Source organism: Apium graveolens, chromosome 4 (genome assembly GCF_009905375.1).
Source record: "Apium graveolens cultivar Ventura chromosome 4, ASM990537v1, whole genome shotgun sequence".
Lineage (NCBI taxonomy): Eukaryota > Viridiplantae > Streptophyta > Magnoliopsida > Apiales > Apiaceae > Apium > Apium graveolens.
In genome coordinates, this window is record NC_133650.1 from 314,759,041 (window position 1) to 314,778,257 (window position 19,217).

At 34.9% G+C, this 19,217-nt stretch overlaps 2 protein-coding genes across 2 annotated transcripts; both read left to right on the forward strand.

Annotated features, from left to right (window-relative positions):
- Window positions 1–4,762: 4,762 nt before the first annotated feature.
- On the forward strand, window positions 4,763–9,657 carry LOC141720243 (uncharacterized). Its single transcript, XM_074522591.1, has 10 exons — window positions 4,763–4,904; window positions 4,988–5,101; window positions 5,232–5,309; window positions 5,581–5,715; window positions 5,788–6,783; window positions 6,898–7,335; window positions 7,445–7,697; window positions 7,840–7,933; window positions 8,308–8,665; window positions 9,179–9,657. Exons 1-10 carry the CDS (start codon window positions 4,763–4,765, stop codon window positions 9,655–9,657), a joined length of 3,087 nt encoding a protein of 1,028 aa, XP_074378692.1.
- Window positions 9,658–9,690: 33 nt separating this feature from the next.
- On the forward strand, window positions 9,691–10,578 carry LOC141720244 (uncharacterized). The gene has a single exon (XM_074522592.1). It carries the CDS (start codon window positions 9,691–9,693, stop codon window positions 10,576–10,578), a length of 888 nt encoding a protein of 295 aa, XP_074378693.1.
- Window positions 10,579–19,217: the final 8,639 nt, after the last annotated feature.

Consider the following 19,217-nt stretch of genomic DNA (forward strand, 5'->3'; position numbering starts at 1 on the left):
CATGCTTTCAGGGGGGCGTTTGGCCAATGACATCTTAAAAAACTCATCCCTAGTTCCTTGTTGCAGTGCTATCATGGCTACCTTATCATCAAGGTCCGGGACTTTTAAAGTCTCCTTTGTGAATCGATTCAGGTAATCTCTCAAGGATTCCTTTGTCCCCTGCACAATGCTCATAAGAGATGCTGAACTTTTCTCATGAACTCTCCCACTGATGAATTGCTTAATAAAAGCCTGGCTTAATTCTCTGAACGACCCAATAGAGTTTGGGGGCAAGCGACTGTACCACCTTTGAGCCATACCCGACAGGGTTTGAGGGAAGGCCCGACATTTAATAGCGTCATTCACGGGTTGCAGCAGCAGTGCATTAGAGAAGGTCCTAACATGATTAGCGGGATCTCCCGTGCCATCATAGGCTTTGATAGTTGGCATCTTGAACTTCCTTGAGATATGGGCATTCATTATCTCTTTAGTGAAGGGCGGAGTAGGATCATCAGGATCTCCAAGGGGAAGAAGATTGCTTGGATCAGCCCTTGGGATAACAGCCCTTCTCCGTACCGGACCATCCAGGTCTATGACAGGAGGAGGATTTCTCCCCCTAGGAGGTACTGGGGGTCTGGTGATCTGGTGCGCCTCCAAGTCGCGCCTCAACCTTTGAATCTCAGCCTCATGAGCCCTGATTCTTTCCTGCACTTCTTAGGGATTCATCCCTTGGGTGCTTTGAGGACGTTGGCCTCCATCAGCCATCGGCTCTTTACCAGCACGTATCCTTCTTGGGGCTACTTCATCATCCGAAGATTCAGAGTCTCTCTCAGTGTAAGGACCAGAAAACTCCTGATCCTCAGGGATAGGAGCCAAACCTCGTATGTAGGGGCGATCGCCCTCGTGCTTCACTCCGCCCAGCATGTCCACTTCCTCCAACCTCGGGATAAAGGGGCATCCCATAAGGGGGGTTAGTAGTAACAACAGCTGAATATTCATACCCGATGGGTCGAGAATTCACAGGCACATGGACTTGTTGAACTTGAGGATTCGTACCTTGAATAGTCGGGGGAGTCGTCCCTTGTGGCTGAGGTTGAGTGGCCCCTATCTGGGCTTCCCCTTGAGTAGATGCATAAGTTGAGTGAGGGGGTATCTCCACAGTTGACGAAATCACCTGGTTTGTCCCCGATGGTGTTCCTTCCTCCAGAGCTCTAATTGTTCTCCGTGTTCTCGCCATGGTTGTTGTTGTGCTTTCCCACAAACGGCGCCAAATGTTATGGATTAAAAACTAATATATATAATCGCTGTATTTATTATTAAGGAATGTGAGCTTTGAGGCTCGATTTGACTGCTCTTGTGTTTCGTGACTCAATCTGCCTTAACAAGATGCCTACGTACCTTGCTGATTGCCAAGGATCAAGTCAAAAAATGTAGTTCTGATTTGTGGGGTGAGGCCCCTTATATAGATGCTGGTGGTCTTTGAATTGGACTTGATATAGGAGACTTGGTGGGCAAGTCTCATAATTAGAATGGACTTGGGAGTCCTAGATAGTAGGAAACTGATTCCTTATCTTTTTAGGTCCCCTTGAGGCTAATCTGCAAGGATTTATATCCTTATCGGGACTCTTCTCAATAGCTGATTTTTCCCTTATTAATTAATTACGAAATTAATTAATATACAGGGTTTTTGAGCCTTCTTTGTTCCATCAGGCCTGATCTGGTCCATCAGGCCTGATCAATGTGTTGACCTTTTTGGTCTGAATGTCATACATCTTCTTATTGGGCATTGCAGCCCAAACCATTTATAATTACTGTAATATTTAATTATATAATCAGGATTTATTTATCCCTATCAGTAGTGTTTAGTCTCATACCGATATTTTAATTTTTTTAAAAAAATATTTGTGAATGATCCAACCTTAGAGATGTCAATATCTATATATTTTATTGATATGATAAAAAATTTATAATAAAAAAATATATTTGGTTTGCTATTTTTACAGTGAACTAGTAGTTTGACTAATATTTGTTACTAGTGTTTAGTCTCTACTTATATTTCGATTTTTTAAAAAAAATATTAATGAATGATCCAACCTTATAGTTATCAATATCTATACATTTTAGTGATATGATAAAAAATTTAGAAAAGAATAAATGTATTTAGTTTGCTATTTTTATAGTCAACTATTTGTTTGACCATTACTTCTTACTAGTGTTTAGTCTCATACTGATGTTTCGATTTTTAAAAAATATTTATGAATGATACAACCTTACATATATGAAGATATATATAATTTAGTGATATGATAAAAAATTTAGAAAACAAATAAATGTATTTTAATTATTAAATCTCAACTATTTTAACAAATTAAGTATAATTAAAAATATACACTATTAATGTGACTTGACTCCTCTCATATTGTTTCAACCTATTTTTATAATTTTCTCAAATTTTGATATTATGACTTAAAAAATGATTACATTAATTATTGACTGAAAAATAATATAATTTATGATATTAGATTGTTGAATAATTTTTGTTTGAAAAATTTATTTTCATTATGAAATCATTGCAGATGAAGTTAAAAAGTTCTAATTTTCTGCATGCATGGTAACTTCGAAGTAATATCGACAGCCGTACAATTGGATCATTGAAATGAAATCTATATATCTTAATGACTACTCCCTAATTTACCCATGAGTAAATAAATTTACCCATGACCCAAATCCTATATATTTTGCCATATCCATGGACTATCCAATTAGCTTCAATTGACCCATCTTAATTAGTAATTACCTATTTTTGAATTTCAAAATCAGCCTATCTATGGAAAATAATTTCAAAAAAAACAAATCATGCATGATTTGCTCATTCTGTTACATCACTCTTTCACTCTTCCTCCATACTCTCTCTTTCTCTCTCCCTCTCTCTCTCTCTCTCTCTCTCTCTCTCTCTCTCTCTCCCTCTCTCTCTCGCGAATTAGAAGCTACAATGGATGACCACTGGATCTGAAAAAAACTGAATCTTGGCGCTGAAACGTTATCATAATCATGGAATTTCAAGGTATTGCTTATCACCAGTTTCTAATGTGCTATTGGATTATTATATGTTATTTTGTCATGCGATTCACAGGATTATACATTATGTACGTTAATCACTAATGGTAGGATCCAAACGTGTTCGTGGTCGTAATACTGAAAATATTTTGAATGCATCGGACACCTCAGGTAATCAAGGTATGAAATTTGATGAACATGTCTCATTGTTACACTTTTTGTTTTGTATTTGGTAATGATATTTTAGTTTTTGTCCAATCAGAAAAAAAACATCGCGTCCGTGACCGGAATGTAGATTCCATTCTTACAGACATGACTAATTCTCAGAGTGCAGATAATTACCAGATGATTTCCTCCTGCAATGATTCATGTAAAGTTTCTTCATAATACTGACGTAGTTTGAATCTAAAAGTTATTATGCAGACGTTAATAAGGCTATCTTTATTCTTTGCTTCAGTTAAACACGGATCTGATCCAATAAATATGCGTGGAAATGCATTTTCAGATAGTAGCAAGGAGAATCAGAATCCACTAATTTTGTCAGATTAAGCATCTCTCAGCCGATCAACTATTGAACATGGCCAAAGCCGGACATTCTAAGAATTTTAATGTATAGTTAATGTTGTTTATTTGTGATTGTTACAGGTACCAAACCGCAGCCGTTCAATCAGTCTTTGAGGACTAATAATGCAGAATATCTTAGCCGTAATCCTCTAGAAACAATTAACGGTAACTTGAATTGCAGGACAGTCATGTATGTAGATAGGCCTGGTATTTTAAGTTAACTTTGTATTCCCCTTTCATGGATGCAGGTAATTCTGCAAAGCTGTCTCCTTTGACTGCATTATCAAAGAATATCGAATTTAGTCAGAATTTACAGTCTGCAGGTTCGGCCACTTTGAATGGTTTTTGTTTGCTTCTTAATGTAATACTAATGTTGTGTGTTACACAATACCATGATCAACATTCAGTGGAAATGAAAATAAGTTTTTCTCTATTCTTTGTTTTAGTCAAACCCTATCCTTATCCAATAATTTTGATTGGACATGCATTGTCAGATAGTCGCAAGATTAATCAGAGTCCAATAATTCCGTCAAGTATATCATCTCTCAGCCGATCAAGTATTGAACATAGTCAAGGTCTGTCGTATACTGCGGTCCACTTTGACATGTTTTTGTTTGCTTCTTAATGTAATACTAATGTTGTGTTTATACAATACCATGTTCATCATTCAGTGGAATTGAAAATAGGTATCTTAAACACACAGAGCTGCAAGATATTAACGTAGAACTATGTAAGCAACAAATCTCCGGAGATTTTCCATTATGTTTAGAAGATTTAGGCAAACAGTCTATGCACACTCTTGACACGACAAAGGCTGGTAAATTCCCAAGTTTACATGTATAACTACAGTATTTTTAATTTTAATATACCTTTTGATTATGCAGTTTCAGTTGTTGGTAATTACCAATCCAGTGATAAGGATAGATTAGCCACCGGACATATGTTAATGTCAACTCTCCATGAAGTTCAGGTTGACATTAATTTCCAACCCAGTTTTGAGAAACTAGGTACTGACGGATATTGCCTCAATACTAAACCAAATGCAAAACCAAACCTGAAACAACCTGGTAAACAATAATAAGTGTGGTCAGTTTTTTTTTACTAAAGAATCCTGTTTGATAATATAAATGTCTTTACTGGAAATTGCAGGAAAAAAAACCAAATGAGGGTGCGTCGAAAGAACTGCAGTTTTAAGGAACACAAGATATTCCTGAGTACACTGACGGATGATCCAACTATTAGCGAAAGCATTGTGCACAAGCCTGTGGGAACTACATCACCTTCACATGCTTCTCAAACATCAGGCACATTTTACTTCACTCATAGTTGGAAAAATTTGTGTTTAATTTTATATGATATTGGCTGAATTGGTTATGTTCTTCTCCAGGTAAAAGAAAAAATAGGCTGTGCGAAAAGAGTCCGCGTGACAGAGAATTACTCGATAATTATCCATACACCCGACCTGGAAACACTTCACGTTCATACGGTTCTCAAATATCAGGTCAAAACATAACCAACGCTATTTTTTATTACAGTTGTCCATGGTTGTCTTATTGCTATATTGATAAAATACAATTTTCAAATTGTTAAATTCATCGCACAATTTGATAAATTTTGGGTCAACCATGTAGGTGTACAGATAAATGGAGAAACATGCGCAACTCCTGATACTCCATGCGTTCATAAATTACGACCCATGGGATTTGAAGGTGTGTTTCAAAATCAAAATTGTATATTAGAGATGCTTACTATTTATGCAAATAAAGATAGTAGTAGTTGATCTTATTAACAATGTTGTTGTTGTAGCAGGAGACCAACGAAATATTGCAGCTCCAAAAAATACTCAAAGTGCCAAGAGTACTGTCACTTTTGCACTGCCCGCATCCACTATATTTAAACGACCACAAGTAACTTTAGGTTCCACCAGTGATATCGCTGTAAAATAACAATCCAAAAAAACCTGTGGTAAAATTAGTCCAGGTTCTTCAACATATGATACATCTTCCGTAAAAAGTTATTATGAGCGAGGAGAAAGTTCAGGTTCTAAGAACTTATTAGGAGAATTTAACAATGTTGAAGATTGTGACAGCAGTGATAGTGATTGTATATCTACCGGTATGAACTTAAATTCAGTTTCATTCTTAATTACTCTAATGTTCCACAGTCATAATATTTCAAATTTCGTAGGTGATTGTGACGATGTTGATGTACATGATTTTGACAATACTGTTACTAAGTGGATTGAGTACCTCGATGTCGGTGATCCTGATAGAATTTGTTCAAAGTGTCAGGCCATCATGTGGAATCATGAAAGAAACAATAAAAAAGCGACCAAAAAGCCTCCAACTTTCTCTCTTTGTTGTAAAAATGGTCAGATAATTCTTGAGAAAGAAAAGCAACCACCCCAGCCTCTCGCTTCACTCCATACTGGTGGATCCCGTTTTAGGCATTTCAAGGAAAATATTAGAATGTACAACTGTATGTTTGCCATGTCTTCCACCGGAGGTCAAATTGATCGTAGTATCAATCGTGGCGGTGCTCCTTACTGTTTCAAGGTAAAAGGTGTAAATTACCACAGTATGGGAAGCTTTGTACCACTTGATGGTGAGATCCCCAAATTCTGTCAACTCTACATATATGACACTGAAGATGAAGTACATAACAGAATAAATGCCGTTAAGGGAGGACGCGATGTCGTGGATGAAGAAATCGTTGAGTTATTGTTAGAAATGTTGGATAAACATAATCGTTTGGTCAAAGGTTTTCGTATGGCACGTGAAAGAATTAGTCAGAATCCAGTTGATGAATTTAGATTGGTTCTAATATCTTCGTCTTCCGCATCTAGTCGACCTAACCATATTGGTCCATCGAATGAAGTTGCCGGGTTGATTGTCACTGACGAGTATGCTAAAGGATGCAGGGATACAATAATCCATTCGAGAACCAATGGATTGGAGAGAATTTTTGAAACAGATCCACGGTTTATGCAGCTTCAGTATCCTATTCTTTTTCCTCATGGAGACATCGGATATTACCGTCAAATCCATTTAAACAAACCAAATCAAAAAAATCAGAAACAACGTCAGAATACCGAAGATGAAGATTCGGATGAAAAAGGGGAGAGAGAGTTCATCATGATGAAAGAATATTACAATTATAAACTCATGATACGGCCTTCAGAAGGTATGTTCAAAATCATGACCTAAATTTGAACACTTATATATGAATTAATTCTACCATTCTAATTTTCTCCGAAATTGTCTTATGTATATTCATGTTTGACTCCACATCTGGGAGGACGTTTATGGCAGCAATATGTTGTTAACGCATTTACTGCGATTGAGCAATACAGACTTGACTGGATCAGAGGTCATCAGACCACAATTCATTCTGATATGTACCACAACATACGAGATGCACTAAACAAGGGTGACATCAATCCTGAAAATGTCAGCAAGGCAACAATTTTACCAGCCTCCTTCACTGGCAGTAAAAGATACATGAACCAGTATTTCAAGGATGCAATGGCAATTTGTCAAACACTTGGACACCCATCATTGTTCCTTATGATGACCACTAACACAAAATGGCCTGAAATTCAGAGGATGTTAAAATTTCTACCTGGTGTTGATGTTGTTGACACACCCGACGTTGTTGCAAGGGTATTTAAAATGAAAGTTGACCAAATTCTTGATCAAATAAAAAGTAAGAACTGCTTTGGACGTTGTATTGGAGGTATGCTATTTTCAGGATTTCTTCCTCTAACAAATTTCTTATGATTTAAATTTAATATGACATGTATGTAAGGCTTTATTTAATTATTTTCATCAATTTCATATTACAGTAATGCACGTCATAGAGTTTCAAAAGCGTGGATTGCCACATGCTCACATGCTAATATGGTTGCATCCAAACGATCGTCCCAAAATAATTGAACAAATAGATAAAATGGTTTCTGCAGAAATTCCTGTCCCAAGTATTGATCCAGTTGGTTACGAATCTGTCAAGAATTACATGATCCATGGACCATGTGGCACTGACTGTGTCAATTCTCCGTGTATGGTTAAAGGCCGTTGTATTAAACATTTTCCTAAAAGGTAATTTTGAGATCTTTTACATTAAATTAATTTTCCAAAGACTGCTGGAAGAATACAACATTTAATTTTTCACTTTTTAGTAAAACATTCCTTTTAGATTTATTTTAATTAAATTAAAACATCGTTCTTTCCTTTTTAACAGGTATAATTCTCACACATACTTTGATGACTGTGGCTTTCCTATCTATAAGAGGGGGAAAACTGGAATTACCGTAAAGAAAAAGGGAATTGACCTGGTTAATCGTTATGTTGTCCCCTACAATCGAGATCTTCTAATAAGATTTCAATGTCACACAAATTTGGAGATTTGTAACAGCTCCAGATCATTGAAAAATCTATTTAAATATTGTTTAAAAGGACATGATACCGCCACCATGTGTCTGAGGAAAAAACAAATAACAAAAAAGGGTGCACAACCACAATCACTCCTGAGAAACGGCCGCTTGATGAAGTCAAGCAATACTTGGATGGAAGATATGTTTGTGCATCTGAAGCATCATGGAGGATATTTGGTTTTGACATCCATTCCCGGTGGCCTTCCGTTGAACGATTGCCAATACATCTACCGAATGACAAGCATGTGTCATGTAAAGGCTCAAAAAATCTACAGGAAGTTTTCGACAATGCTGGAACAAAGAAAAGCAAATTAGAAGCATGGTTTGATGCAAATAAAACATATGCAGAGGCCCCAAATTTAACCTATTCAGAATTTCCAAGCAAGTTTACATGGCATCCACAACCTGGTATCTGGAAACAGAGAAAAATAGGTGATGTCATCGGTAGGCTTGCTGAAGTACATTCATCTAGCGGTGAACTATTATATCTCCGCATGCTCCTGCTCAGGATTAAAGGTGCTGTATGTTTTGATGATTTGAAGACAGTCAACGGCCATGTCTATAACTCCTTTCATGAAGCTTGTGCCGCGCTAGGTATCCTCCAGAACGACCAGCAATGGCATGAAGCTATAGGTGAAAATGCACATACATCCATGCCTCCATAATTACGTGCCATATTTGTCAACATTTTAGTATACAGTCCAGTCTCTCATCCGCGTAGCCTTTGGGAAGCTTATTGGGGATGCATGTGAGATGATATTCTTCTTGTGAGGCGACATCTCACTGGGAATCCAAACCTTTGTCTATCAGATATTGAGATCCAGAATTACGCTCTTACAGGTATGAGCTGTTAATAATGCTTTATACATATTACATGTTCCATGTTTGGATTAATGTTATCAAGTTTTATTAATTTTATTGCAGAGATAGAGAAATTGTTGAATGATATTGGTAAAAGCCTTAGAAACTTCCCAGATATGCCATATCCCGGAGATGCTTTTTTTTTCCAACTCTGAGAATAGACTAATTCTTGAGGAAACATCCTATGATATAGAAGAAATGAAGAGAATCCACACAAGAAATTATAGTCTTCTCAATGATGAATAGAAGATAGTCTATGATTTCATTCTTGACAATATCAACCAGAAAAAGGTGGTGTTTTCTTTGTTTACGGAAGTGGAGGATGTGGAAAGACTTTCTTGTGGCAGACACTGTGTTGTCGATTACGATCAGAGCATAAGATTGTGCTTCTTATTGCCTCATGTGGTATAGCTGCTGTGTTGCCTCCTGGTGGAAGAACCGCACACTCCCGCTTTCACATTCCACTCAAGCTTGATGAAAATTGTTTTACCGGTTTAAGACACGGGACTAATATTTCTGAGCTACTTCAGCGAACTGATTTAATAATTTGGGACGAGGCTCCTATGCAACATCGTCATGCTTTTGAATGCGTTGATCGATCCTTGAGAGATATTATGTTTGCTATTGATAAAAGCAGAGCTAAAAAGCCATTTGGTGGTATAACCATTATTTTTGGTGGAAATTTTAGGCAGATACTTCATGTCATTTCAAAAGCGTCAAGGGCTCAAGTTGTCTGCTCTACCCTCAATAAATCCAAGCTTTGAGAATCCTGTGAAGTATTTTTATTGAAGCAAAACATGTGGCTTAATGCAGGAAATAGTGATTTGGAGAACAAAACCATTGCGGACTTTAGCAAGTGGCAGCTTGCTGTCGGTGATGGCAAAGAAACCAATATTTCTCCAAGTCCAGACACTGGTGAAATGTCCGGAATGGTTACGTCCGGAGATCCACTCCAGAAGCTTTTTGAAGTGACGTACCCAGATTTTATACAAAATATCTCTTCACATGAATACCTCAGATCAAGGGCCATACTCACACCTACCAATATCATGGTGGATGAGATTAATACAACGATACTTGAAAAAATTTCTGGCATGGTTTACACTTATCTGAGTCAGGATTTAATTGATGATGCAGGTGATGATGATAATGATTTCAGATCCATTTTTCCAGTTGAGTATCTAAACTCTATCAATATGCCTTGCATTCCTAAGCATGAGTTAAAATTGAAGGTAGGTTTTATCGTCATGCTTATGAGAAACTTAAACCAGATCATGGGATTATGCAATGGTACAAGAATGATTGTGAAATCCTGTGGGAAGAACAGTATTGAATGTGAGATTTTGTGTGGCTCTCTTGTTGGAACGAAACATCTAATACCTAGAATTGAGATGATTCCAAGTGACACGAATTGGCCGTTTGAATTTAAACGCGTTCAGTTTCTGATTCAAATATGTTATGCCATGATGATTAACAAAAGTCAGGGACAATCACTTGATACAGTTGGGCTTTACCTTCCTAAAGCAGCTTTCTCGCACGGACACATTTATGTTTCTTTATCCAAAGTGACACGACCTGAAGGCCTCCATATTCTCATAGATAGTTGTGATGGTATTAGCACAGATATCACAAATAATGTAGTTTTTGAGGAAGTATTTTACAATCTTCCAAGTGTAGACAATTGACATGACATATTAAGAACTTCCTGTAATATTTTTCTATATTTCCTTCTTAACTCTGGATTTATTGTGTTTGATATATCAATGGCGTGAGTTCAACATCCAAAATGTTACACTTTTTTTACTGCATCCGTCTATGAACATAATATAAACAATAAATCTCCAATTATTTTGTCTATTACAAATATGTATAATCTGTTTGATTAGGAAGATTTTCTTAATTGTTTATATACTGTACATATTTTATTAGGAATTGGATTTCAGTTTTACCTTTTTCTGTTGGCAAAAACCCAAATGATAAGGTTGGTTTGTTGTCATAATCACATCAAACACTTATCTTAAGAATTATCAGCAAATTAAACCGGGATATTACTCTAATTCTCAATTAAAGGAATAGATTTGCACTATCAATTTCGAGCTAAATTGTTGGCATCTCCCTAATGCCTTGCTGGTTAAATATATTTTCAACATTTTTACAGGAGTTTTGTCATTTGCTAAGCATCATCCTTTTTTTTCTCAAGAGTTCAACCATTTTGTAAGATCTTCAATTCTTTAAGCGATTTATACAGTTCTTAAAATATTGAATGTATAAATATCTTACCTGCTGAGTTGTTATTAAATTTTTGAATGAACTTTTTTCTTGCTCTTCTTATAGTGATCTTTTTCAATGGAATCATTTGATCGTCTATCCAATCTCGACAAGGCAAGCACTAACTGGAAAATTAAGGTCAGGGTTACCAGGATGTGGGCTAACATGACTTTAGAGACGAACTCATTCAAAGGCTACAATCTTATTCTCCTTGACGATGATGTATGTTTTAAATTTATTCATCTTTGCGTTATTTGCTGTCAATCCTTTTTTCCAGTATTATATAATTATGTCATTTAAATTATCTAAATATAGGATAACCATGTTCATGCCTTTTCCTATCATAACATTTGGAATGGATTCAGCACGAAAATTGTGGAAGGCGGTGTTTATATTTTTGACCAGTTTGCAGTTAAAGATCCTGTTGGAAACTTGAAGCCTGTGCAGTCAACCTTCTGCATCAGATTTACAGGCTCCACTACTGTAAGGACTGCTGATGATGATGGCATGATCCCTTCACAAAAGTTTGAGTTTTTAGACCTGGGAGATTTGTTTGCAGAAGCAAATAAATGTCTTCCTCAACAACAACCTGAATTTGCAATAGGTCTTGTAACGCACTCTTTTAACTCGATATTATCGTAATTAACTCATATGGAACAATTCTCCTATAATTATAAGACAACCTACTTTAATATTGTGTAAATAAATTTTGTGTTAAACAGATATTATTGGAGTTGTGGAGGAGTATGAAGGTTTGAACAAGCTTCATACTCGATACGGAGATAGGGACATTGTGAAGTTTAGAATATGTGATTCAAAGTAATGTGCATATATATATATATATTTGATCAGTAGTGTAATTACGCATATACACCGTATATTGCTAATAGATTATTAACATATATTATATCTAAACCTTTTTTGTAGTAATGCCCACAAAGTTACTGTTTGGGGTGATCTTGGTGTGTCTTTCAACAACGAGATGGCTGGAAATCCCAAAAAACCGATCATTGCTATTATAACAAGTACAAAAGTGACTACATTTATGAGTAAGTACTTATGCAATCAAATTTATTACACAGTTATATTCTTGCTGATTAAACAATTAACTTTATTCCCATATACAGGTTCTGTTCAGATTGGTACATTACCATCTACTCATCTATATATAAATCTAGATGATGAATCTGTGAATGATATGAGGCAGAGGTAACAAGTAAATATAGAGTTAAAATTAACTTATCGACATTTTGCTCTATTTATTAATTTCTTCAATATGTTTAGGATGCTTGAGGAAGGATATATAATGAAAAGAGACAAATTGTTCCAAGCTAAACAAATTGAACTGGTTCCCACATTATTTGAAAAATTGTCACTCAAAGACCTTAATGAGAATCTGACATACGATCACCTCAAGGTATTGCATTTATATAATATTCAGAAATGGTATTTTTTATATGGTTGTTTTTGTTGTTAAATATTATATTTTCATAGTACCTCGGAAAAGAATTTGATGCACCTTTAAGATCATTAAGGTCGATGAGGAAACAAATTGGTGGTTTTATAGCTGTGACAAATGTCTCCACGAGGTTGAGCGCATTGGAACAGTATTCAAATGTACCCAATGTCCTCAAAACATTCCCGTGTCTCCGAAGAGGTAACCTAACTATTTCAATTTATTGAAAATATTTGTAGGCTTGATACTGTTAATTAAAGCCTTTAAAAAATAGCTAAATATTTTCTCAAGGTTCCGTATCATGGTCCTTGCCGAGGATGAGACATTTGCCTGCAATATTGTTTTGAATGATCGAGTTTCTAGAAGAGTTCTTGGAACAAGTGCTGCAAAGGTGGTTTCTGATTACGATAAGGTAAATAACTATTGAAATAAAACAGCTCCAGCGTCACCATGTTATACCACATATGCATTCTTATTTTCTACAACTGTGTTCAGGATTCCTCCAAAGCCTTTCCAGAAGTGATTAAATCATTAGTCGGAAGACTAATTTTAGTTGAGCTCGGTCTGACAAAATCAAACTTTGTTGAGGATAACAACATCTTTTATGCTGATGATTTATATGAACCAACGATGAACACTCCAACTCCTTCTGAATCTCCAATTCTGTCCGAAGATTATTCCATCAACATGGGTTTTGAAGTGAGATTATAATGCGGTTATGTTACATTTGAGTTCTCTTTAGTATTCCATGCCGAATACTAATATTTGCAGACTTTCTTATTAAAACGTCTTTGCATGTATAGTACTCTGAAGGCGATGACGGTAATGGTACTCCAGGCTCTGCTAAATCTGTTACCAAAAAAATTAAGAAGGTACTGACAATAACTAGCATCCTATGTTAGACATCCTATTTACTTATATACCAAAATGCTTTTCGCTGACTAGGAATTGTCCTTATTCATCACTCTAAAACTATGTCCACCTAATTTAATTAATGAATATGTCACTTTTGCATGCAGGATGGTTGATAGAATGCTTCAACTTTGAGTATTTTCCAGAGCTTTCATCTTGCTTATGGCTGAATGATTTTTTACAGTTATTGTCCACGTGACATTTTTTGCAATTTCGATTGCTTAACAATGTTTTTACCCTATTTTCAACATTTGTTATCTATGTATTTGATTTTTAATCCTTCATAACTGTGATCAGCGTCATCACACATAAATAAAATTTTGGTTTAAAATATTTAAATATTACCTTGATCATCTACGTTTAATGAAGCATGGTTGAAGCACTACTTTTATTAAAAAGTAGTGCTTATTTATCAAGGACCCTGTCGTGCACCATTTAATTTGACAATCAATGTCCTTTATGGACATAAGATTTTATAATGGAAAGAAATGTTTAATTTCAAATTGTATAGAGAAAAGATCATTTTTTCAAAAGAAGACAAGTTCTTAAATTTGACTCGAAACATTCATGATGAGCAGCCTTAAATTCAAAATAAAGTGTCAGACTATATATTTTAAATTCCCCGCATTACTCAATATTCAAATTTACCAAATGTAACTCCTTTCCATCTCATTATACAAGTTTCCACGATATTTCCCGTGAATAACCTCAAAATATGCTCCTTAATTTTGACATAAATCAATACCTTAATTATGGCAATCATGATTCACACATTGCTTTGTTTAGGATTATGATATAATATGCGTATTGTTTGTGATTTGCAGAGTATACCACAACCTATAAAAATTATCCTAATTGCCTACAATCAAGATGGCAATATCTTCCTTTAAAATTGGTGTTATTGAGTATCTTTCCCATATTCAAAATCGATCCTATTCTACTTAGACTGTACTATATATTCAGTAACTTTTATAGTTGTTCTACACTAAAATTGTTGAAGAACATACAGGTTTGTATACATATTTCTCTTCAATTTTAACAAAAAATACTATACATAATACATTAATCCTATAAACATTTATCATCTTTCAGCCAGGTATGGATGACCATCAACATTTGTCCGATATGAATGCCACTCAAATTGCATGGACATTGAAAGTTAGGGTGACAAGAATGTGGAGGTCACTGAATGGTCATGGAGAGGTCTCGAGGCACAATCTTATTTTACTCGACTGTGAGGTGAGATTGCTTTTAATCTATTGCAAGTAATTGAGTTCACCACGTTTCTATTTTTCATATTCATTATTCATGAATATACTTTCTTTATATTACAGAATACGCACATGGTTGCAGTTGTTTCACCTGCTATTTGGAATCAATTTTCCGGACTTTTGATTCCAGGAACCTTATACTGTGTAAGGAACATAGGTATCATGCCTGCAACTGGTTTGTACAGGCCTGTGCGTAACACAAACTGCATACGGTTCCTACCCATCACTATTGTGGAGGTAGTTCCAGTGGATACTCTAATGATTCCGCGACACAAGTTTGAATTGACTCCCCTCCCTGCTATTTCCGACGCTCTTTTGAATTCGAATTATGATGAGATGCCTGTTTACTCCACAGGTATTGAATTTTAAATGTCGACAATCAAGATTTCTAAAGTTATAAACGTTAGTAATTTACAATGTCAAAACAGATGTTATCGGCGTTGTCGAAGACTTGGAACCAAAGCGAACAATCCTGAGCAGATTTGGTTCAAGGGATATGATCCGCTTCAGACTAAGTGATGGAGAGTAAGATATTCCCTATTCTGACCCTTATAATGCAAATTTGTACAATCATAACTGTTTAGATTACCATGTCTTTACTTTGATTTCAGGACATCGCACCGTGTTTATTTTGTGTGTAATTTCCCACCGAATATAGATTCTTTATACCGGGATATAGGAACAGAAAGGAAAATTGTCATCCTTGCATCTGTCCGCATCAACGTTTACCAAGGTTTAATTCTTGCTTTCCTGCATGTACTAATTGTTTTTGAAAAAATCAACAGTCTGACTCTCAAATTCCATTTAAAGCATTCCTAAAGTATTCTATTTTTTCTATTTGAAAAAAGGTATAATTCGCATAGGTAATTTGCCCTCAACAAGTATCTTCATCAATATTAATTATCCGGATGTCGTCACTTTGAGACAGAGGTATGCACATCAAATCAACTCACATTTAAATTATTATATAATTTACTATTCATACTCTAACTTTGTTTTCCTTTTGTCATGTAGGTTAGTGAATGTCGACAACTGATGCATTAAAGAGATATTGCAGCTGGAGCATTTTATTATATTTATTAGTTTATGATATTTAACTAAATAAAGTTTTATCGATATTCGGAATAAGCGTGCAAATTAATCTACCACAAATATTATTATTTGTTATTCAACGTGTTTGTTTCTCATATTTCTGGATTTTTAAATTATCTATTTAAATCTTTTGGTTGAATTACGCCGCAATTATCTTATGCAATATTTAACGTAATACTTCTCTGTTCGGACTAAGATATTATGATATTTAATACAAGCACGAAATATTTACCATATTCTAAATACTGTCACACTTTATCTAAGTAATCCAGTACTAAGATTACTATTTTTACTTTTCTGTAGTCATAGAAATTGTAAAAGTTATCTATATTAAAAATATACAATATTGATTGCAAATATATAATTACTAAGTCCTCAATCAACCTTAAGAATAATGTCATTGCAACAAGAGAGCTTTTCCATTGTTCAGCCAATAAGATCCATAATATAAATACATCATATTAAATTTGGAAAGTGTTTTAAAATCAGATCACATCCAATAATCTAAATAGCTACAAAACCAAATTTCAAGGATAACAAACCATAATATTAATACATCATGTACCAGACATAAATATATTGATCACATTGATCCAATATGAAATGTAGTGTAGATTAAACAAACTATTCGATAACTATATCGAATATTAAATCTTCTTGCTGAAAAGTAAAAACCAAGTTATCGTATATTTGTAGCTCATTATCAGTCGCAAATTGGTTCCATCCAGCAGAGAATCGAGGTAATCCAGTAGAAAACACTATCTTAACATTCCAGGTTAAAAGCCCCATCCTAAAAGTTACAATTTTGCCACTTATCCATGTCCTACCATTCGGCTGTACAGCTACTGGGATATACTGAAAGATGATATATCTTTGTTATATCAATTAACCACAAAATGAGTATAATTTATATTGTATTTGTAAAAAAAGTCTATGTAAATTGATCGAGTAAAGTAACAATACCGCTCCGTGACATGTGTTGTTCATATTTGAGGCAGTCATTGTGGCGGTGAACTCCATTCCCAGGAGTTGATCATTTCCTGATCACTTATATTATTGTCTGCAACATCATCAGTTACGTCTTCAACATCCATATCCAAGTTATCTTCTACTTGCTGAATTACTTCTTCAGGAACTTCTGCAGCAAGATCAGTGTCAACGGTAATATTCATATGAACAATTTCTTCTAATTCCTCAAATCCACCTGGTAGTTGTTCATTAATATCTACAGAGAAGTAGCAAAAGGTAATAATATTATTATCCTGGTCACCCGCGTTTCCATTATTACCGTTTGACTGCATAGCTTCATTAATCACCAGACAAATAAAGTGGTATGTAGTATTTAAAGTAGTACCATTTCTTGAAAAATGGCTGACCAGAAGTTTTTCATTTTTTGAACTATAAATGATAGTTTCAAACTTCCCAGATCCTCTGTAGGTAAGCAACATGAAATCCTTCCTCTCGAACATTTATCATTTACTAGCGCTAGTATATCAGAAATCTTCCCTGTGGATTCAGAGTACTGACAATTGTATATCTTTCCATTCTGCAAGATCAATTGTACTTTTGCAGGAATCAACTTTCCAACAGAGTTGTGAAATTTTTCTGGTATGGCCTGCCACAAGCATAATAAGTATCGATAAATGACAAAATTACTATTAATAGAGAAAGAGATACAGATCATAGTGTGGGAAAGTAAGAATTGCTTAATTAAAAGCTTACTATTACTCCAGAGTCTATTGCACCGCCAATACCAAATATCATGAATTTGCAACCAATCCCAGTTATTATATCTGTAAATTAATTGTTGGTATCCAAGTTCAGTCATAATGAATAATGAAATTTAAATTTATGTATCCTAAAACAAATACGTAAAAGCTTTGTAAAAAATGTGCAATTACCTCTACAAGTTGAATGCGATTGGGAAATAACTCTTGCAGACTTAATCCACTTCAATTGCATCAGGATTTAGTGCACATACCATAAATTGTCCGAGGCCCTCAAGCGTGAAAATCAGAATTGTAGCTGAATACCGTCTAACTTCTTTCAGGAACCATGTAAGGTTAACAAAACTGTTTTCCCTCCACTGAATACTTGACATGAATTTCACGACCACTTGGGAACCGAAGCCAGACATTTTTTGGTATCACACTTGCAAATGTTGTGGCCAACTTCTCTGGTAGTTTATGTATAAATCAATTAAATTTAAACACCAATTATTTGATCCATATTCGCAGCAACCTTAAAATTCCACCCAAATTTAAGATATGAAATGTGTACAACATTAAATGAAAAATGTACCACTATATTTTGTGCATAATTATCTGATTTAAGAATGACGATAAATCCTGGAAGCTTGGTTTGATTAATATCCACCTAATAATTACAGGAGCATAATACTTTTACATACATTTTTAAAAGAACAAATAACTCTATTCTATTAAACTGAATCGATATTATCACATACCATCTTATGTCTCTTCTTTAATCTCTGATTTTTTTTGTAATATTTCCATCCTTTCTTACTAGCAATGAATTACAAAATTCCCGCAATGGATCGATGTCATTGTCTTCTTCCATTAACATACTTTCTCCTCTTTCGCCACCAACAAATTCATGTTCCACCTCCATATCTATAAAATTGTAATAGTAGAAACATCAGTACAAAATTATAACTTTAACCTTCATCAGATTTTGCCACATTGATATGTATCAAACCTTCATCAGAATCTAAATGAAATCTGTAGAAACCAATCTCTTCCTATCATCTCTTTTCCTCTAATACGCATTTTTAAGTAATCAACCTCAATCCATCTTCCTGAAAAATCCTAGCTGAAATGATATTGCTATCATCCATAGTAAATACAAGTGTATCTCTTTCGTGCAAATAAAATATCACTAGCACATATCCAAGGTAGTAAAAATATCCATTGACCATGTTGTTTGTAACGAAAGATTCATGCCCTCCACCCCGGAATTTCTCTATCGTCTGGAGCTTTTGACTGTATTTGTACCGCACCAAACTTGGTACAATCTTGGAAAGAAACAATAAATAATGTTATTTTACGAATTACACATAAAAGCACAAACATGTACGGATGCAACAAACATATAATTATATATGCTCTTCAATTTGATCACAATAGAAATTACTCACAAATCCTCCACATATCACAGTATCTTTAGACACATTTTCAAGAATGATGTTTCCGCCAACAAGTTTCCTGCCCCAAAAAAAATATTTGATGAGTTTCTACAGATGTACAATTTCCTTAATTCATAAATAATTTATATGTAGAAATCAAAATATTTAACTTATGACAGT